This window comes from Gopherus flavomarginatus, chromosome 3 (assembly GCF_025201925.1).
Source record: "Gopherus flavomarginatus isolate rGopFla2 chromosome 3, rGopFla2.mat.asm, whole genome shotgun sequence".
Classification (NCBI taxonomy): Eukaryota; Metazoa; Chordata; order Testudines; family Testudinidae; genus Gopherus; species Gopherus flavomarginatus.
The window spans coordinates 203,671,229-203,693,798 of NC_066619.1; the positions used below are offsets into that span (position 1 = coordinate 203,671,229).

General features: G+C 39.9%; 1 protein-coding gene across 1 annotated transcript in view; it reads left to right on the forward strand.

Annotated features, from left to right (window-relative positions):
- Nucleotides 1-22,570, forward strand: part of RBM46 (RNA binding motif protein 46) — a 38,237-nt gene that overhangs the window by 573 nt on the left and 15,094 nt on the right. Inside the window, exons 2-4 of the mRNA XM_050946498.1 lie at nt 3,298-3,459; nt 15,699-16,166; nt 17,193-17,975. Of these exons, the coding sequence (XP_050802455.1) occupies nt 3,298-3,459; nt 15,699-16,166; nt 17,193-17,975 (1,413 nt within the window). The remainder of the gene's footprint in view (nt 1-3,297; nt 3,460-15,698; nt 16,167-17,192; nt 17,976-22,570) is intronic.

A 22,570-nucleotide genomic window follows, 5' to 3' on the forward strand; every position in this document is an offset into this window, starting at 1 on the left:
ACTTACCTGTCTGTGTAGGTGTTAGCCTAACATGAGCCCATGCAATGTTTTGCTGCTTGAAAAATGTATCCATACAAGGTTTCCAAGTGGAGGCTGCTTTGGAAATCAGGCCCTTAATGTTAGTGGTTTTTGAAGTGTAGTGCCCCTCTCCACCTGGTTACCTCCTTTAATGGCAATTCAATTACAGGTTTTGATGGACAGGTCTGGGTTCTATTGAATCCTGCCACCCACTCAGCAGGGTGAATCTTTCTTTTTTCTTTTTTGCTATGAAATTATTTGGCGGTGCCGCCACCCTCCTCGCTTGTTTCTGGCAGGGTCACCAGGGCAGCTTGGGTGGAAAATTCTAACTACAGAGTAATCCCCACTTACTTGCCAGATAGTTGGAGACTTCCAAGAAATAATACAACACCTAAAAATATATTCAACACAATAATTGTATGAAACAGGCAACATATACAGCATAACAGGGTGAAACACTATTTTTAGAGTCACCGGTGCCCACACTTAAAATACCCGTGACTTGATGTAACAAGTGTAAAATTAGTGTCCTGTTGGTATGCGTACTTTGCTGGGGCCCTTGATTACCTATAAAATTCTCTGCAGTGGTTTAGCAGTGTGGCTGACTGGGTTCAGTACTGCCCATAAGACCCACAAGTGGGAGGAGGTGGCGAAACCCTCCGCAGGTGTAATAAGCAGCAGGTTATAAAATCTTCAAACCCTCACTCCCTGGCTTGAGGACACAGTTCAGGGAGTCAGGGGTCCTCAAAGCAAATTCCCTGACTAACTAAAAGCTGTCAAGTATCAGAGGAGTAGCCATGTTAGTCTGGTTAGTTTCTCCTCCCTTGGTTTTCACACCTCAACTGTTAGAACTGGGCCTCATCCTCCCTGATTGAACTAACCTCGTTATCTCTAGCTTGCTTGCAGATATATACCTGCCCCTGGAAATTTCCACTACATGCATCTGATGAAGTGGGTATTCACCCACGAAAGCTCATGCTCCAAAACGTCTGTTAGTCTATAAGATGCCACAGGATTCTTTGCTGCTTTAACTAAAAGCTGGTGCACTCACAAACTCCATGAATGACCGTCAGGTTTGAAGATGACTTTGCACTCCTCAGTCACTGTCAGGGATCCTCCTCAAGCAGGAATCAGGCTGTGTTGGTCCCAGGATTTCCCCTCATCACAAAGGGATACAGGGCTCAAGGTGTAGGTTATACAACTACCCTAACTTCCAAACGGTAGCCTCCTAGCCCAGCCTCCAGTCACACACTCAGCAGGCAACTTCCCTGGACTAGCAGAGCTGACCATGTGGTGACTAGTCTCTCACCTAAGGAGCTGGAGGTGAATCCAGCCTGGCTGGGGAAATTTCTCAGCAAATGTAACAATTGGGAATCATCCGTGGGGAAGGAAAACCCAGCTGAGGGATCTGCTGTCAGGTCCCTAGAGGCCAGTTTTCAGGGGGAACCCTGCTTGCAGACCTGGGAATCACCAGCTCCCCACACAGCCAGTCCTGTCCTGGCGCGCGCTGTCTGGCTGCAGCCTCCCCCCAAAAGTGGCTCATCCCTTCTCCTGAACTCCCTGGGAGGGGCATCTCACTCCCTATTGGTTGTCAGGCAGACTCTGAGTTTGCCTTGGCTCCTCCTCCCTGAGCTGCCAGCAGGCAGAGCTCCAGGAATCTAGGTCATCTCCTTGGGGGTTACAGAAGTAATTCTCTTTCAATTAGTTTTTATTTTTATTTAAAGAAAATACTGTTCCTAGAAAAAATCTTCATACAAAATGCTTTCCCTAAAATTTTGAGGAATAATAAATATTCATCTAATTTACTTTATCTACCTAATAATTTTGTTTGAGGAGTAGGACATTTGCTTGCATAGAAAAAATGACTGACTTTTGACTTTCGTTTTAGTATTTTAAAATTGTATATTAAGCATGTACGCATTTTGTTTTTTATGTTCACTTGTGTAAGCACAGTGTCAGTCTCTGCTTCAGAACTGGTTTGCTCATTTTAAACATTGTTGACATTAAAATTATAGTAGTGAAATTAGCAAACTTAGTTTGTTAATAGAAATTTTAAAAAAATCATTTTTGTTTTTAAAATTGTTGAACTTTGCTTTAAAGACCGGTTGGAATTGATCATGTTTTAAATATTATGGGGAAACTGAAGTACTCTAGTTTAAATCCTTCTAAACTGAGTTAAGGTTGTACCATGACATGCTGACTTGAAATGTTTATGATGATAGAATTACTTACTCCACTTTTTTCAAACTTTTTAAAGGTTATGTTGAGAGCTACAAAATAGGCTATGTTTGAAGAAAGCGAGTAGTAATTAATGTTCAGAGGCAGCAAAATGCATCCTGAGTTCTAACAGATGCTGTCCTGACTCCAGTCTGACCTTGCCTCACTGTTGCCTCTTACACTGCATCCTCTGGTTCCCTTACAAGTTTTCAGGCTTCAAAAATACCACCTAATTGTGAACTATGTCACTTTTAACAGCTTTTAATGAAGGATATAAGTAAGGCAGTTTGCAATCCAGGACGGTATTACTAAAAAGATAAGGGTCCTTATTTCATGCATTTGGGGGGATTTGTAAATGGAGCAAGGGCCCTGGAAGCTGTCCTCTGAGGATAGGAAACTCCCACACAGTAGCAGGAAGCTCAGCCTGTCAGGAACTACATGCTCCCCCAGAGAAGAGCTGCAATGAATAGATCTCTGCAGACCGCTGGCTCTCCATAGTGGCAGGAGTCCTGAGTCCAGGAAAGGTACTGAGCTGAGAACCCTGTTGAGAGGGAATGGTGGACCCAGGTGGGAATGGATACACTGATATGTGACTCTGAGATCCTGGGGTGAAGTCTTACTTATATTTTCATTGGGTTTTGGGTTAATAAACTAGACCCTTCAGAAGGGGCATTGTTCCTTACGTAAAGCCTTGGTGAACTTATTAATGACATTAGGGGAAACTGTGGCAGAAAGCGCTGCACTTGGCCACCCTGTGACACTCTATTGGCAAGTAAACCACATAAAACAGAAATTTCAGACTGTATCCTACAGATTATTACTCCTTATCTGTACTGTATTCTCATGCATAATTTTATTGTAATAAATGGGACCATATTTGCAGGAAAATATATAGATAATTTTCTAGTTTAGAACAAAAAAGCTTACTCCTGCAAGGGAAGAATTTCATGAGGTAAAGTTGAAATAACTTATGCTGTTACTTTTCTGGCTTTTAGTAGCTATTGTATGTGGCTAAGTTTGGAATTCTGTATTATCAAATTTTATCTTAATGTTTTGTTGAAGATATTGCAAGTATGCATGATGAAAGTACAGATGTAACAAATGGATGTGGCAAAATCCGAACTGGTACTCAGAATGAGGCTGCCTTACTAGCTTTGATGGAAAAGACTGGCTACAGCATGGTTCAAGAAAATGGACAAAGAAAATTTGGTGGTCCTCCACCAGGTGAGCATTTGTTTGAAATTATAAAAATACCAGGCCAAGTTCTGCCTTTACTTTTTTCCAGTTAAACCATTGACACTGAAGTTTAGCAAAGAAAACAAGGAATTGAGAATACATCATATTGTTAAGGGCTTTCCCTTTGCCCCTCCCTTGGTTCTTGTCATGCAGACAGAAAGCGGAAGACCTGAAGTCTGAAGTGCAGGCAGTGCAATGTTTGTTGGGGTTAATCAAGGAAGCATATCCATAGCTCTGTACTCCCCAGAGCCTTCCATGTTCCCTTTTTTCTCACCTCCTTCTTCTTGGCAGGCTTAATTATACCTGTAGTGCATGCCTCTGGTCCGATCCCTTACGATTTATGGTCATGTTCTGTTTTGGAGGGTTGCGAGTCTGGGGACTTCGGTAACACCTCCTTTGTCCCCATGGGAGGAGTAAAGAGTGAGGCTATGTATTGGCCAAGGTCACCTTTTCTCTGGATTTTGTGTTTCTTATGCCTCCCCTGTCCTCATCCCCTCTTGTCCTTCCCGACTGGTTTCTTGACCTCGTCTTGAGATAGAAGTCAAGGCATTCTTCAAGTGTACACTCGTATATTAAGCTCCCACCATACCCAGCAACACTTAAACTCTCTTCTTTATCTCTTCTCATTGTGCTATAAATGCCATCTTGTTAGGCAGAAACAACACACAGTATGTTTGTTCTTTGTTCACATATTAGTAAGGATATAAAAATATCAAAAATCAAACCCAAAATTCTATCCCAAGCTAAGAGACAGGCCTATATACTAACACGTATGTACAGTGAGACTAAGGTGACCTGGAAGAAGATCTTACCTTGTATAACTTCTTGAATTCAATGCTTCATTTCCCAATGTGACATATCATTAATGGAGTTATTTATTTTAGAATTTTCCTTTTTGTTCTAAGGGTGAGGGGGGATCCATGTGTATTTTAGGAATGGTGGCAGGTCTGTAGAGGTTTAGACTTGTTAATAATTAGGGCTGTCAAGCGATTAAAAAAATGAATTGTGCAATTAAAAAAATTCTTTGCAATTAATCACACTGTTAAAAAATAGAATACCATTTCAACTTTTTCAAATATATTGATTTCAGTTGTAACACAGAATACTAAATGTACAATGCTCACTTTATTTTTGATTATAAATATTTGCACTGTAAAAAACGAGATAGTATTTTTTCAGTTCACATAATGCAAGTACTGTAGTGCAGTCTGTTTATCATGAGAGTTGAACTTACAAATATAGAATTATGTGCAAAAAATAACTGCATTCAAAAATAAAACAATGTAAAACTTCGGGGTCTACAAGTCCACTCAGTCCTACTTCTAAATTTAAATTGATATTTTATTGTTTAACACGATTTAAACTGCAATTAATCACGATTAATTTTTTGAGTTAATTGCATGAGTTAACTGTGATTAATCAACAGTCCTATTAATAACAACTTCTTCACTTAAGAATGCACTTAAAATTCTGGTGTGCATACACAACACGGTCAACTTTAAACAGATATGATTTTAATTTTGAATCAGTTTTCCTCAAATTTTATTTGTTTTTTAAGTCACCATGAGATTGTCAGCCAAATTTTGAATAATTTCACACTTTTATTTGAATAAAGAATTTCTGATTGGAACAAGTAGGGAAATTGCAATTTTTCTTCCTTGGAAAATTCAAAACCAGCTTATTTAATTTTGCTCAGATTTTAAGAAAAAATGTTTTTATGCTGAATAATATAATTGAATATTAAGCACAAAGGATTTTATTGATAAGATTACAGACAATAGTGGAAACTGCATTTATGCTCTATAGCAATTGCAGTTGCAGGTCACTTTTGAAAGTCTCAGTGGCTTTGGGCTTGACTGCACTGCAGTGTTAGTTAAAGTTATCTACCCATGAGTTAACTCCTGTTGACAGGGCGGGTTTAGCAAGTGCGGGGCCCAGTTCCTGGGGTAGCGGGGCGCGGGGCTTGTACTCACCGGGCGGCACTCCCAGTCTTCGGCAGCACTTTGGATTGCTGGCCGGGAGAGCGGGGCCGCGAGGGTGAGTAAAAAAAAAAAAAATAATTAAAAAGCGCCTAAGGCACGGGGCCCTCTTAGGTGTGGGGCCAAATTCCGGGGAATCGGGCGAATCAGCCTAAAGCTGGCCCTGCCTGTTGAGTTAGCTGAGCTTGAGTGAGAGCAGTTGTGCTGCAAAATGTTACTCAAGCAGCATAGCCTGTATGTATTAGCAGTGCGTAGTAGCTGAGGCACTTACTTTTAAAGGTATTTAGGCACTGTGATGTTGAGCTGAGTAATGCCTAATACCTTTAAAAATCTGGACCCAAGACCCTATAGTATTACTAGTTCAAGCATCAGCAGCACTTGGCCTTCAAGTCCCCCTCTCCCCCATAGGTGAGCTAGCTCGAGTTTAGACCATCACTTGAGTTGGTGACGTGTGTGTGTGTGTAGGATTTGGGTTAGGAACAACATTAGTTGTATGTCAAGCTAATGCTGCAGTTCTTCCTCTTTTCATGGCCCAATCTGGAAACCAGAAAAGACAGACAGGAGCAAGGTGATTCCATACCCCCACTGTTAGAGCACTTCCTGGGATATGGGAGACTCAAGTTCAAGTCCCTGCACCAAACTGAGCAGAGTGGGTATTTGAAAACAGGTCTCCTACCTCCCAGATGAGTGCCCTAACCACTATGCTGTTGGCTATAATAGGGTGGGGGGTATTGCTCTCACTTTTTTTCTTTCTCTGGTATTTTGTGAGGAATGGCCTACCTGGTTTAGGCACCTAACTCCAGAAGAGGGTTCACAGCTGTGAATCCCTAGCACCAATATTGCCTAATTAGCTTTTGATGAACAGGACTTCAGCCATGCCTTTCTCCTCAGCATTTCCTGCTATCTTAATGGCTTGCCACTCAGTATGCTGGCATCTGTGAATCTATTGCAGTTGCCTAACTCTTCCCTTGCATTGTATAGGGAGCCACAGGGCTTAATTTGGGGTGAGCATTCTCCTGGATGGTAGTTGTGGCAATGTTGAGTGTAGCAATAGGTTCTTTCGTGGATCTAGGCCTTAGAAGCTTGTTTCAGAAACCAAATAAAAAATGTATTCCGGGGTGATGGGAAGTGGGGTGGTCAAGCAGCTATAGCCCACCCACTTTCCACCATGGGCCTGGTCCACTTCTCAGTCTCTTCCAGGGCCTCAGGGGAAGAGGTTGGGCAGGGGTGAGATCATGGAGTGGGTGGGGCTTTGTGGGCCCCCCCCACACTTTTAGGTAGAATACGTCACCCCTGATGTATTTTTAAATACAGTAAGCATAATTCAACAGAACAAAGGCTATGTTTGATAATTTGAAGATGTTAAGTATAGTCTGTCAAACAATGTGTATAGCACCATTGTTCCCAAACTTCTTAGTACTGCAACTCCCTTACAGATACTGTACAATTTGGTGGCTCCCCAGAACTAATTTTTTGTTCTTTTACTGTCTCAGGACACTAATTTAAAGAGGGATCACTAGTTTGGTTGGTTTGGGGCCTTTATTTAACTATTCAGTTGGTTTAATTATATAATGTGATCTAATCCACATTTTTAAAACAATAATTTGAAAATTATGAATTTTTGACTTGTTTGGACACAGCTGAAGATTTTAATGAGAAGAATGGTCCTATTTTGAACTGCATGGTTCCACAGTGTTTTCCAAATTTAAATGATTTATGTGTTTAGTCACAAATCATAGGTAAAAACCTAGACTCAAAGATAACTGGGAGCAGCACTTTCATGGATTCATCACTGAGCTCTTTATACTGTCCTCTAAGAGAAATCCAGAATTCCTGGATCATTATATTTTAAATATGTGATCACTTGACAATGTGATACTTAAGGTTGGTATGGGGTCGTGTGTTACTGAGAATCTGTTTTTAATTCAATCAGTAACAAAATTAATGTTAAAATCTATGAAAATACTCATCAAAATGGGAATACAGCTCAAACAAATGAGTCAATATTTGGTCTTTAGTGGCATTTTGATTACTTTCACTCTGTTCTGTTAAAGTGTGATAACCCTGAAAACATCTTGGTAACTCCCTTTTCAATGTGGCAATTCCAAAGACAAAGTTGCTTTGTGAATTGCCTGGGTTCCTTTCATATCTAGTATTTTTGCTTTCCTCCTTGAAGTATTAGGTTCAGTGCATTCAGTCTGTCAAATATTTCTTCTAGGTAAGCTAATATAGTTAAAAAGTCAGCATTACACATGCAATCTGCAAGGTCTTTTTTCCCAAGAAGGAAAATTCTGTTTTTTTGTTACTCAATTCAAAGACATGTTGTAACACTTCCCCACATGACTTCTCTGTGAAACAAGTGGAGTGTGGTCAGAGCCCATGGGTCTGTACAGCATAATAAAATGTGTTTACTGCCTGGAATTAACAAATTTGGTAACTGTTGAGGGCTTCACATACTTCACGTTGCAACTTAAATGTCAAAGCTTGGAGGTGAATCATGTAGTGAGTCCAAATTGTTGCTGGTGCCACTTTCTTCACTCATTCTGCAACCCTACTCTTCTATCCCATCATGGCTGCTGCCCCATCAATGCACTGTGAATTCATTGAGGATCTTGTTCTTAACTTGTTCTGTCAGCTGGTCCTGGATGTTTTCTGTAAGATCCATCAGCGTGTTGATGGATTGTGGTATTTAACACAGGAATGTTTTTCAGTGTTATGGTTTCTTGTTTCCCAATCATAATTCTATGCATGTCTGTTGCTAGTAGAAGGGTCTTGTTTATGTTTTTCAGTTTGCATGGTTACAACATAAGATGCTTCTAAGGCTTTTTGAGGACCAGTTGCTTATTTAGACATTACTCTTTTGCCTCCTTAGTTCTCCTCATTTCCGAAGGAAAAAGTCACAGCTCTTATTTACAAATTCTAGGTGTTTGCTTTCTAAATGTTGCTGTAGTTTCCCTGGCCTTGTACTTTCATTTAGTAATGCTGGAAAACAAATGATACATTGTGGCTGTGGACTTTCCAAAGTAATATCCAGACCTGAAAACCCAAACATAATGTAACTATCACCTTATTGTCTATTTCTTTCCTTTTCTGTTTAACTTTATTAAAATCGTCTTTAGCTGAATGTTTGCTTACATGTACGCTTAGCACTTGGTAAAAATTGTTCCATTATAAAAATAAAACTCACCTGTCTCTGCCTCAGCCCCCTACCCGCTAATGAAGTGGTGCTGCTGTTGCTGGCACTGGGAGCCTTTCTGTGCACTTTGCTTCAGCAGGGGCCTTCAGCAGAGATTTCTGATGAATATTTCCCCCAGCAGGAAGTCTCTGTGCTGAGGCCCCCTGCAGGAGTGAAAGGCTTGGAGATGCTTCCAGTCACAGTATTAGCAGCAGCAGGACAAGACCCCAGTAATTTCTAAGCTTAGTTTAATAGTCTCTTAATTAGGGGAAAACCCCAAATGGGCATATCTGCTCCACCCCCCCCCCCACAAAAAAAAGAATTCTCATACGCTCATGGCTCTCCATGAACATTTCATGATTCTCCAAGGGAGCCATGGGTCACAGTTTTGGGGGCACTGGTGTAGCACATACAAATTTTGCCGTCTGAAAAAAAAATGCAGAATCTGACCATGCTGGAAATATACCATTCTCCAAAACAGCACCAGCAGTGTGTCAGATGACAAAAACTGCAGAGGACAACATAGCCTAACTGCATTTGGCAAAATGATGTGCTGCTTCAGTCTCTGACTATGGTATGTATTTTGCATTAATTCTTTGACATGTAAGAACAGACTGACCAGTGAAGGTGCTGACAGATACTGCTATCAATATAGTTTGGCTTTGCTGATTTTTTTTAATGTAACTTTAACCCCTTGGCACTAACAGATCTAACGTTGCAACCATTAAGTGCCTAATGCATTTTGCATAAACACTGAGTATTTGGTAAACCCAGCTAAACTAATTTTGAATAGCTGTGGAAGAATGATTCAGTATATATAACTTGAATTGTTTTGTGAAATTGAGTGTATTGAAAAAGGCAATTAGATCAGTTCATTGTCTTAAAAGAGAAGAGATGGGAACATGATTTTCATTTCTGATGTCTAGTTAGGACTTAATCGGTTGGTTAGATTGAGAGTGACAATAAAAAAAAACAAGTTATGTTAACAAAGGATCCATTATTGTTTAACTTTTATGATTTCCTGACAATACAAAGCATGCACATGTACCTGCCCCTTTTTGTGAAGACTGAAATCTGTACTGCCTCTTCTGTCCCCAGATCAGGCATCTGCACATAGGAAAGAGGCCTGCTTGGGGCAAGTGGTAGCCGTGTTAGATTGCCATTTGTGTTAGCTGCCTCGTCCTGTGATCAGTCCTTTGAGAAGTCTTAAATGTTGTTAAGGCTTTATTAACATGCAGGTGGTGCACTTCCATGCTATGTAACTTTGGGGACAATGAAGTGCTATGTAGACCCTTGTGATGTGGCTCCAAATGGATGCTGATAATCCTTGCGGATTCCCTTTGTACAGTGCAGTTCTTGGGCAATCCAGCAGGCAAATCAGATCATTCTGTTTGAAGACTAACCTCACCCAGCCAATCTGGTAGAGTTTTTATCTCTTCTGTTATATCTCTGGCACTTTTCTGGAGATGAGGATCACCTGGTCCACTAAATGTAATGTTTGTACATATATTTAATAACTATAACATTATTTACAAAAGTTATTGTAACGTGTCTTAATTATTGATAAACTTTCACGTAAAATGTAGGCAAATTCTTACTCACCTTCTGGAGGCTCACAGGCCTGCCTCTTTCATATTTTTTCCCTGTTTTATTTCTTTCCATTTTCTACCATCTCTCCATGCTGTCTGTCATCTCATAATCCACAAATCTGCTCTTTGTTTTACATGTAGATGCAATTTAATTTTCATAGCTTTTTTCCTCATTTATTCTAAGTTGTGGAAGAGTGTGCAAAGAGGAAGAATATGTTACAAGGGGATGTTGATCACTATTAAAATTGGTCTGCAAAATTCATCCTATAATTTCTAAAACATCTGATATTTTGTATGCCGTGGTGAAAGATAACGTTATATCAGATCTGTGGTGATACCAGATAATCAGTGTATGTGAAGACTTAACTTGGCTAAAGAAGAGAGACATGGATTTGATGAGTACTTTCTGACGCCAACTAAGGATTTGTCTGGTTTCTCTCTTCTTCAGTGTTAAGAAAGATTGTTCTTCAGTCTGGGGCACCCTTGATTCAGATTCTTTTGTTCTGAGAGGGACTGAAATGAAGGACAGTTAAATCAGAATGGTTATTCCTGTCAATTTGAAATAACTAATATATGGAAACTAGTATGAATACTTACAGCTACTAGTGTAAAGATCCTAGTGCACACACTTAATATGCTATGGATTTGAATCACTGTATAATTTTTAGTTGCATAGTCAAAATTTGACATGGGATAGGATATAATTTTTTAAATATTTTCCAAAGGAAAATTCACCTATAGTCTCTTCAAACATTCTCAAATGTGTAATATAAGACACCTGTTAACATAAATAAACTCAGATATAAAGTATATATGAAACTTAATTTGGCATCAGCTTGTGAAACTGGAGAATTATGGGATGAGCAAAGTGAGTACAATTTTCTTGCAGTTTTTGAATATAATGAGAGAAAACAGTAGACTGCAAATTAACAAAATTCTGCATCCTTTGCATATTTGATATGTCAGCAAAGTGAAAAATATGCCATATGTTCGTGTTTCGGCAAGGACGAACCTTTTGTTCTATTTTATACCACGAGCAAGATATGGACTAGCACAGCCTGAGGGCCCACAAACATATTACTTGACATAGCGCGTTCAGATCAGCATAATGTTTACAGGGTTGAGCAACAGGAGTCATATTAGAAAATAATTAAGCATGTCCTCTACTCAAACTTCAGTTGAAATATTGAATAACTAGAGAATGTGCCATAGGGATGTGCATTAATTTTGCAGCCCTAATTGGAGAGGAGAATTTTGCAATTGTTTTGGAACTTTACATCTTTGACAGGAAAATGTATTGATCTTCAGCACGAGAGAGATGGAATATTTGACCTTTTTGTGATAAATGCCATTTTTTGACTATGCAGTCTGGGATACTTTATTTTGGAATAATCCTCCAGAGTTTATCTGTTGCATTGTGTGTGTGTGTGTGTGTGTGTGTGTGTGTGTGTGTGTGTGTGTGTGTGTGTGTGTGTGTGTGTGTGTGAGAGAGAGAGAGAGAGAAGTTTACATAGGCTTTTAAACCCCTTGGAGTATTTCAGTAGGCTTGGAGGCTGTGTTGTGCTGTGCTCAGCTGCTAGCTTGAAGGACTTGTGAGCAGTTTCATGCTTAGCCATTCTGAAGGAGAAGCCAAGTTTGCAGACGGAATAGATCACTTTTGGACTGGGGTTGGTTAGTCTGACCTCAGACACCGCCACCTCCCACTACCATCAAGAGATGGAACAGAATTCTCCCTGTGGCTTCTGGGGATGGGGTGGGCTTCAGTAGTGAAAATCTATTATGGCAGCTCAAATTAAGGTTGTAGCCAGTCTCCCATATTAGATAGGAAAGAAGAACAAAAATGTGTGGGATTTTTGGGAGGTGGGTTGGGGAAAGAGAAGGAGCACCAGGAGAACCAGAAACCCGAAAAACAGAAAGGGAGGGGGGAGGAGGTATGGAGAAGCAACTTTTGTGGGTTAGCATGTGAAATATGAGTTTCTTTCACTGCCAGCACAGTTAGTCACTATTATATTAAATGCATAGCTGAAGTGTAAAAATCTAATCCAAACTTAGGCCTTGTCTGTACTATGTAAGTTTGCTGACAAAATAGTGGAGATGTACACACAACAATGCTCCTCCTACCCATTTAACTAGTTGTCGGAGAAGAACATAGTTCTCACTCTCTGGTTGGGTGCAGCGAAGTCAGATACTTTATTCTCAAGCAATTGCATAGAGGGAAAGTGTGCTCTAGGACACAGGGTTTCCCCCTCCTAGGCAGGTCTCTCTGCAGGTAAACAATTACAGCCAGCATTTATACCTTTATTGCAAACAATAATAAGGAACACTACACAGACAATAATAAGAAACAGCTGCATTTTGTTTATACATAGGTCATCCTGATAACTTATTTTTCTCACTTTAGACTCTAGTCTACATTTCATATTTGTCTACACAAGGTCGCAACAACTTCTCACACAACTTCCCACTTGCCTCACACAATCCTTGCTTCTACAAATCTCGTGTTATTAGGGTTACAGCTAGCCTGACTCTATCTAACAGAGACTGTCATGTATTGAAATCCCCTTTAAATCCCTGTCAGTTCTTTCTCTACTTCCACATTGTGCTACGCTGAAATAATAAATCCATCTCGACGAGTGGCATAAAGCTTTTGGTGGCAAAATTAGTGACACTGTGTCACTGTAGACACAGGGAAACATAAGCAAGCACACAGTAGCCTCGAGGCATTGTACAATGGCTATCATTGCACTTTCTACTCAGCTGCTCTACAGCCAGATATACATATGCGCGCTCCTTCCCCCTCTCCCCGAACGCCCCTAACCTGCCAAATGCACATTCTACCGTCATTATGCACCTGCTGAGCCTGTTGTTGAAGTGCTTCTTGCTGCTGTGAAGGTTTCCATCGTATGGCTTCATGAACTACAGGCATAAGGGGTAAGTTGAGTTTCCTAGGCTCACTATGGACATTTCCACATCCCCTATTGGAACCTTCTGGTCTGGAAAGAAAGTTTCTGCGTGCAGCTGTCTATACAGGCCAGCATCATGCACCTTTCCTAAGCAGCCCATGTTGATGTTAGTGAAACAACGCCAGCGATTTACCAGTGCCTGCAATACCATAGAGAAGTAGCCCTTTTTGTTGATGTACTCCCTCACGAGATGGTCTGGAGCCAAAATTGGGATACATGTGCTATCTATTGCTCTGCCAAAGTTAAGGAATCCCACTGCCATAAAGCCATCTGTTATTTCCTGCACATTGCCCGAAGTCACAGTCCTTCATAGCAGAAGGCTATTAATGCCCTTGTACACTTGCATCACCACAATCCTTATGGTGGCCTTCCCAAGTCCAAACTGATTCGCGATTGGGTGGTAGCAGTCTGGAATTGCCAGCTTCCACGAAGCGATTGTCATTTGCTTTTCCACCATTAGAACGGCTCTCATTTCGGTGTCTTTGTGCTGCAGGGGAGGGGCAAGCTCTGCATACAGTTCAGAGGAGGTGGCTTTGAGCATAGAAAAGTTCTGCAGCCACTGCATGTCATTCTATACCTGCATCACTATCTGATCCCACCACTCAGTGCTTGTTTCTCAAGCCCAATAGTTGCTCTGTGAATGCCAACATCAATCTTGAAATATTTCTTTCCATAGCAGACAGCAGGGCAGGCAGCATGAATTTCTGTTCATTCATAACACTTGTCACAAGACGGGCCCTGGCACCGCAATGAGTGCAAAGCTTACAGGGGCAGTTGAAAAATAGCATGAAATGCAGTTGGAAGCCCTTGGAATTATGAGATGGAGAAAACTGCATCGTGGGGGGCAGTGATCTTGCCTCATGATGCACTGTAATCCACTCCTAGCAGGAGAGAGTGATTTGCACAGTAGGATAACTACCCATGGCGTACTGCTCTGTCAGTGCTAGAGTACCAACTGCAGATGCACTCCACTGACACCAGGAGTGTTGTGTGAACGTGCACAAGTGATTTAATTATGATTAAGGCTCCATGTTTGTCACGGAGGTTGCAGAAGTCACAGATTCCATGACTTCCTGCAACCACTGTAACTTCTGCACCATAACTTCTGCAGCAGTTGGTGTGGCTGTTCCTGGTGGTCCTGGGCTCAGCCACACCGGCCACTGCTGGAGCAGCTCTGAAGCCAGCTGCTGCTCTGGCGGCCCCAGGCAGCTGCCCCTGGGGACTGCCCGAGCAGTGACTGACGTGGCTGGCCCTGAGGACCACCTGAGCAGCAGTCCCGGGGGCAGTGGGAGCAGCCACAGCTGAGCAGCTCCCAGCAGTGATCCTGGGGCGGCCAGGGCAGCTACTGGTCCCATGGGGCTCCCCCAGCCATGGCAGGAGTGGCAGCAGATGCGCTTCCCACTCCACCGCGCTCTTCCCCTTGGCAGCTGGTGCTGCGGGCTCCTCTCCCCCACAAGGTCCCCCCTTCCCAAGAGTCAATCAGGGTATTTATGATATAAGTCATGGACAGGTCACATTCATTCATATATATTAATATCAATTTGATGCTATTTATAAAACCAGGTAAGAGAAGCTGAAGTTGTCATTTCATGAAGTATGACACTCTTGCAATTCACAAACACAGCACCAGGAAAAGAGCTAGCTTTTGGATGAACATGTTCTGTATGTTTAAGCAGTATGTATCTGGAAATGTTTGCCATAACTATATCTCTGTTGTAGTCTGGGAAGGATTTGGATTAATTTCCACCCTCCGTTTTATGCAGAGAAGTGTGCAGTTTGGAAATCTGACACATCTCCCTTACAGTAGAATGTACAGTGAAACCCCGCTATAATGTGATGTTTGGGGTCCAGAAAATTCCATCGCGATAAATGTGGGGTCACAGTATAGCGGGTTTTCAAGCCGGTCAGTTTAAGTCAGTGGTCCCCAATGTGGTGTATTGCTGTGCAGTGCCTAGTGCCCAGCAGGGGAGAGAAGCCGTGGCCCCACACCTGCCGGGGACAGAACTCCAAGGCTGTGGGCGCCGGTGTTCTCTGTCCCCGACAAGTGTGGAGCCGTGGCTCTTCCTCTGCTGGGCACTAGGCGGGGGCATATCAATGTCTCGGCGGGTGCCATGGCGTTGGGGACCACTGGTATTAGGCCTTAAAGGGGAACCAACTTATGATCACGTTATATGCGATTTCGCGTTATGGCGGGGTGCGTTATTACAAGGTTTGACTTTAACTGATGTTTTTTGGACAACGTATTAGGGATTTACCTTTGAAAATTATTTATGTAAAATGTATTTCCTCTAATTGCTTTATTGAACTTAGTAAAAGTTCTTAAAAAACAAACCAACCCAAAATGCTGAACAGGGTTGTCTTGTTTTCAGAGCTGTAGGGAATTAAGAAAGATGACATAAATCAGTACAATAATAACTTTAGTAACATACTGTACAGCATTATCAATACATCAGAAATACTGTTTGAGAAAGTAGTGGTTATGGCATTCATACTTATTGGTTGCTGAACAATTTTTTTTAAGGTTGGGAAGGTCCTCCCCCACCTCGTGGCTGTGAAGTTTTTGTGGGAAAGATTCCTCGTGATATGTATGAAGATGAATTAGTCCCTGTTTTTGAGAGAGCTGGGAAGATTTATGAATTCAGATTGATGATGGAATTTAGTGGTGAGAATCGAGGATATGCCTTTGTGATGTACACAACTAAAGAAGAAGCCCAGCTAGCCATCAGGATCCTTAATAATTATGAAATTCGTCCAGGAAAATTTATTGGTGTCTGTGTAAGCTTAGACAACTGCAGATTATTTATTGGAGCTATTCCAAAAGAGAAAAAGAAAGAAGAAATCTTGGATGAAATGAAGAAAGTTACAGAAGGAGTGGTTGATGTTATTGTTTATCCAAGTGCTACTGACAAAACTAAAAACCGTGGCTTTGCCTTTGTAGAATATGAGTCTCACAGAGCTGCTGCTATGGCTAGAAGAAAGCTAATTCCAGGTAAGCCTTTTAATTTTAATATTAAATGTGCAATTTATAAATCAAAGCATTTATAATAGATCTCCACTTTTGGATCTGTGCTTACACCACCTTTATCTTACTCAGTTGATTTCTGTGGGACATGACACACGCTTAGTTCTCTCTTGAACAAGGATTTTTTTAAATTGAGGGATGAACATACTGGAATTAGGAAAGGGGGAGAGAGCAAAAGATTCAGTAGCAAGAAAGAGAGTTGGAAGGAAGAGGAGTGAAGAGATCAGGGGAAGCAGAGTTGGAGAAACAAAAAAGACAAAATGTGTGAAATCCTGGCCCCATTGAAATGATTGACAGAACTATTGACTTCACCCAAAATCTTATGTTGGTCACAGACAAGAAGCATTGACTTTTTAAAGAAACTTATCTAAGCCTTGAAAAGTAATAAGAGAAATGGTAAGGCCAACTCAACAAATGTAAGAACAAATTTGGAGTGCCATACCATTTTTTAACTTTTTAAAAACATAGCATTCTTTATGATGATCTGTGAATTTGTTTAATGCATATTGGGGAAATCATTTAACAGGGCTCATTCTAACATGGACACACATTATTTTGTATTTTGTTTCCCCATCCCTCCTCCCCCCAAAGTATGACTATTTAAAAAATATATTGCATCATTAACTGGCAAAATATTTGACTAATTGAAAATACATAGATTTCACAAAAGCAATCATCTTTAGCAAAACTGGCACTGGTTGTAGTTTAAATAAAAGCAGACTGAGTACTTTTTAAACAGATGAACATTGCTGAATTTTTTGCTAAGTTTTATTTTTCTTATTGACCTCTATACTTTCAAACAGTGTTTGTTTAGCGAAGTGAATGCAAATAAAACATTTCATCATGGCTTGTTTCAAATTTAGTATTATAAATAACATAGGCTTATTTCAGTGTTTTGGTTCCTGGAATGGTTAATGAAATATTATTTATCACTTAGCTTTCTTTTTTCAGTATTATGCATGTTACTTAAATCTAATACTACTTGTGTCCTAGGAACATTCCAGCTATGGGGACATACTATTCAAGTAGACTGGGCAGACCCAGAGAAAGAAGTTGATGAAGAAACAATGCAGAGGGTTAAAGTCTTGTATGTAAGAAACTTAATGATCTCTACTACAGAGGATGCAATTAAGGCTGAATTTAACAAATTTAAGCCAGGAGCAGTTGAACGTGTGAAGAAACTGAGAGACTATGCTTTTGTTCATTTTTTCAACCGAGAGGATGCAGTTGCAGCTATGTCAATTATGAATGGAAAATGCATTGATGGTGCTAGTATTGAGGTAACACTGGCAAAACCTGTAAACAAAGAAAGCACTTGGAGACAGCATCTTAATGGTCAGATTAGTCCCAATTCTGAAAATCTTCTAGTTTTTGCTAACAAGGAAGATGGTCATCAAAAACCGTTAGGAAAACCAGCAAATCTTTCAATTCGTCTTAATGGTCAGCACAGTCCAAGTCCCCCTGAAATTGAAAGGTGTACTTACCCATTTTTCCCAGGGACAAAGCTTACTCCAATTAGCATGTATTCTTTAAAATCCAATCATTTCAGTTCTGCAGTAATGCATTTGGATTATTACTGCAACAAAAATAACTGGGCACCACCAGAATATTATTTATATTCAACAACAAGTCAGGATGGAAAAGTACTCTTGGTATATAAAATAGTTATTCCTACTATTGCAAATGGATCCCAGAGTTATTTTATGCCAGACAAACTCTGCACAACATTAGAAGATGCAAAGGAATTGGCAGCCCAGTTTACACTGCTACATTTAGGTAAGTTTAAGAATTATTTTTAATTAGTTCTTAAGAATTGAAACTAGGTTACTTTAAATTTGTTCTGTGTGTACATAGCCTACATACCTGCTGCCTGTGGGCTAAGTGCATCTTCTTTCCTGTATTCTCAGTTCATCGGTCTAGAGCTTTAGGGTGGTGTCACTGTTGCTCATGATAAACCAGAAGCACAGCAGTAAGGAAATATTCAACTTCACACTTCCAGGGCCATTTTTCTGCTTTAGTTCCTTCACATGAATGCAGGTTGTAACAATGCATCTCTTATTTTTGATCTTTTTCCTACTTCTGTTTTATACTTCTTCCCATTTCATCTTCTCGTTTGAATTGAGTACAAAGTGGGCTCCAATAGGAGTTTCATCATCAGATGGTATACTTTTTGCCCACAGGAATGATTTAGACCATAGGCTACAGGAGAATTACCAGGAAGAAGAAACAGTTACGTGTCAGGAAGAGCTATAGCTGCCTTCAGGAGGGATTGACTTACCTGTCTTTTAGAACTGAGGACTGTGGCAATAGAAAGGTGGCTTTACAACTGCCTACCTCGTCGTGGGTCCTGTGCCACAGGCAACTTGGCTGGACCAAAAGGGTAGAGCTCTATCTGAAGCTGAGAATCAGGGTAGATCATTAAATCATTAGTCAGGAAGACTCTATTTAATCATGGATTTCTACATAAAAGTGCATTCTTGTTGGTTGTTATAACCTTAATACATATTCTTCACAACTCAAAGATATATAGTGTGTACTTTCTAAAAATGAAACCTACATTTTTAAAGTGATTTATTCTGAAAACTTTTCAGATTAGTTTTACAGCTATATCAGAAAACAAATAAATGTTTGGTTATTTCATTTACCAAAGGTAAATGAAGCAGATATTTATGAAGTCACTGGGAGGTGAACTATCTCCAGTTCAATCATTAATATTTGAAGGATTTTCTTGCTATGCTGTGTTAGAAGGAGAACATCACCAGACAGACATTTAAATTTGTTTTATTTAACTAAAACAACATTATTTATTCTGAATTTTTTTCTTCAACAGCAGACATACAATATTTTAACAAAACAAGCATATGAATTTTTGAATTTAAATATTCAAGTTTTTTAAAATAGCTTTGTTTTTGTTAAAATTGTTTTGAACTAAAATAGGTAAATGAATATAAAAAAACCTCAAAAAACAAAACTTAAATCAACTATGTCAGCCAGGTCAACATGAGAAACTTAAAAAATTGGCCTATGCAGCTAACTCAGCCGTCTTCACCTTCATTTTCCTGTTTGTTCATAATCTGGAAAAGAAAAACAAGCTTTCCTACTTTTTCAGGTCCCAAACGATTTCTCAATTTGGAATGAATTAGTCCAAAGGAAGAAAATATTCTTTCTACACTCGAAGAAAAAGCTACTGCTATTAAAAGTGAGATAAGCACTTGGAATCGGAGACTGTTGAAGTGCTTAAGTGACTTCCACGGGTTCACTGATGTGACTGTCTTTAAAACGTCATCAGCAAACATATTTTTCTTGAATGGATCACTCTTAGCTCTGAAGTTTATTATAGTTAGCATGATGGAGAGATGATTGCTGGATATCCATGTCATAACTAACTCCTCTTCTTCAGCAGTTAAGGTTTGACCCTGGTACTGAATATTGAGAATATTGTCAAGAAAATGAGCTGGAGGTAGTGCTTGTCCCATTTGTTTTTTTAATGCTTGTAATTTAACTCTGTCATTGTTTAAGATCTCACTCAGTTCCTTCCAAATTTCAACAGCATCAGCAATAAAACAGCTATTTCCCTGCATTTTGTTCAAGGCTTCAGAAATAGGCTCCAGGGTACTCAGCATATGTTCAACGTTTCTCTTAAGGCCAGTGTTGAGAACTTTGGCTGTGACAGTGCCATCTATTTTTTTCACAACTTTGTTCACAAACTGTCATCGGATTAGGCCAGTTCTTGATATAATGCTCCAAACAGTCCACTACTGAGTTCCATTGCACGTCTCGTGGGAGAATTAGCTTGGTTCCTCCCACTTGTTTCAGAGCAGCTACTGTAAAGTGGTTGTTAGGGAAGTATTTTGCAATTTCAAAAACATTAGCCTTTATTTCTGGAACACTGAAGTCTTTGACTAGGAGGTGCATCAGATGAGCACTGCAGCCGTATGTTGTTAGCTTGGGACTCTTTACTCTTCCAAATTTCTGTTAATCTTGGATACATTTGCAGCATTGTCTGTGACCAAGCTGCGTACTAGACATTTGAATTTTTTTTCACAGTTTGTTATAGCTTTTACTGCTGCTACTTGTAAGTAGTATTCTGCTATGTGTGCATTTCCTGATATATCAATTGTTTTTTCTGTAAGGAAGACATTCCCTTCTGCTGTTGTCACACAAGCACATACAACAGGATCAATGTGGACATTGCTCCACCCATCAAGACTCAGGTTAACAATTTCACCCTCTAGACCTTTTTGCACAATGTTCAGTTTCTCTTTCATATACTTTGTCCAGCAATTTGCCTGCAACATCTGCTCTGTTGGGTGGACTGTATCCTGGTCTTAATGACTGAACCATGTTAATGAATTGTGGGTTCTCAATCATATGGAAAGGAGAGTTTTTGTTGCCTGATTTGTTTATGCAATTTTTTCATCAGTTACCTCTTTTTGTAATCTGCTGGCGGTTCTTATCACAAACTTACCTTTGGTTGTTTTTGGATGATGGAGATTTTCTTCTTTTTGCTACAGGTGAATATACTGTGGCTATGTGACATACTTGATGTGACTGAAACACTATCATTGGCAGATAACTCTGAAACTATAGAAAATGATGGTAATCTTGAAGGTGGATGGTCTTCAGAATCCTGTCTGTTGAGGATGGATTCTCCTAAACAAAATAAGTCAATGCAGTTATTTAATCATTATCACCATGCTGCTCGTTTAGTATTACTCATTGCACTCCCTGATACTCAGTACTACTTTAAAGGTTAAATTGTAAAAGAAAGGTCTGCTTATTTCAGCGATTTATTTTTCATCACAACTGCATCTACCATAGAGTAACTATATTTTTTGCTCAAATATGATAATTCAGGAATAGTCCAGTAGGAAGACAGGCAGTCTTAAGAAAGAAGTATGAAATAAAAAAGCTTACCAACCTGAAGATCCTGCATGTTCAGACATATTCCTTTCATCATCTTCAACGCAGCTTCCTCCTGAGAAGGAACACTTCTCATGATGTTGTTTCAGTTTCATTTGAGCAACGAGGCCTTGCATTTCTTTGTTGCACTGTTTGCATTTTGCACGCATGCCTGTCTTACCCATTACTTCATTAAAATATTCCCCAACTGGGTCTCTTTTATGGCCTGCTGCCATTATAGATTTTTTCCCTTCTAGTTAGAGAATGGTATGGTAGATCTCAAATCAATGAAGACTATACTCAGAAAGACCTCAAGACTTGTTTCTACTGCCTATCCCTCTCTTCTCACATTTATCTCCAGGCTTCTTCTCCTTGTCCAGATTTATTCCATCCCCAACAATCTTCTGTTCACTGAAGGTTTTGAAACTTTGCACTTTTAGAGAGAGGTAAGGGATTGACTGTGTACACAAATTTGCAGAGGGACAATAGGGTTGAGGTCTGTTATTTCTCACCTATATTTATTTATTTTATTTTATTTTAAAACATCAAAATTTCTGTCTTCTTCTGATACCTGTCAGTCCTATCCAATCAGTTGATTGGAGTTCTAATATTGCATTTTTGTGTGTGTGTGTGTGTGTGTGTGTGTGTGTGTGTGTGTGTGTGTGTGTGTGTGTGTGTTAGATGCCCCTACACACGCTTATATAAGTGGGCATCTAACATTTCCTATATATTCTACAGTGCAATTTTCCTCTTCTGTGGTGGTGGATGTGTTGTAGCTTTCAGTAGCCCCCAGCAGGATCACAGCCCATCCCCTGATAGAATGAGTGAAGTGGAATATTTCTATAAGTATAATAATTTATACAGAGTGTATGTTAAAGGGCTAGTAATGTAGAATTATTCTCTGATGGGCATAGAAATTCTCTGCTTTGTCATTCCTTTAGTAGATAGGGCCTAATGCAGATTTGAAATGACAATTATCCTTCTCTCCCTTTACAACACTGTAGAACTTGTGGACATGAGAAATTAGATTAACAAAAAATATCTTTTTATTCTAGGAAGCTACTGAGAATGTTAGTTTAGGTTGTCTTACTTCCTGAACATGGCTGGTTGTCACTTGGAGGTTAAGATTTTGCCTTTTATTGCTGGACACACATCTTGTGTGTGAAGTTCAGTTGTCTCTTCAGAGAAACAGCACAAAACAATTTCAGATTTATTTTTCTTTGATTTTAGCCTTCCTGTTCAAAAAGTCTTATGCATGGAAATGTCCAATATGTACAACCCGTTCCTTCCCACCAGTTTAGTACTGATTTGTTTTATTTACATGTTGTTGGTCATCTCTGGGGAAACACTTTTGTCAGAGTATCCTTGGCTCATAATGTACAAAATAGAAAGAAAGGCTGCAAGTTGGTTATTTGTGCTTGTTTTCTTTAAATACTGTAGAATTGGTCAAGTTTGCATCTGCTAACAGT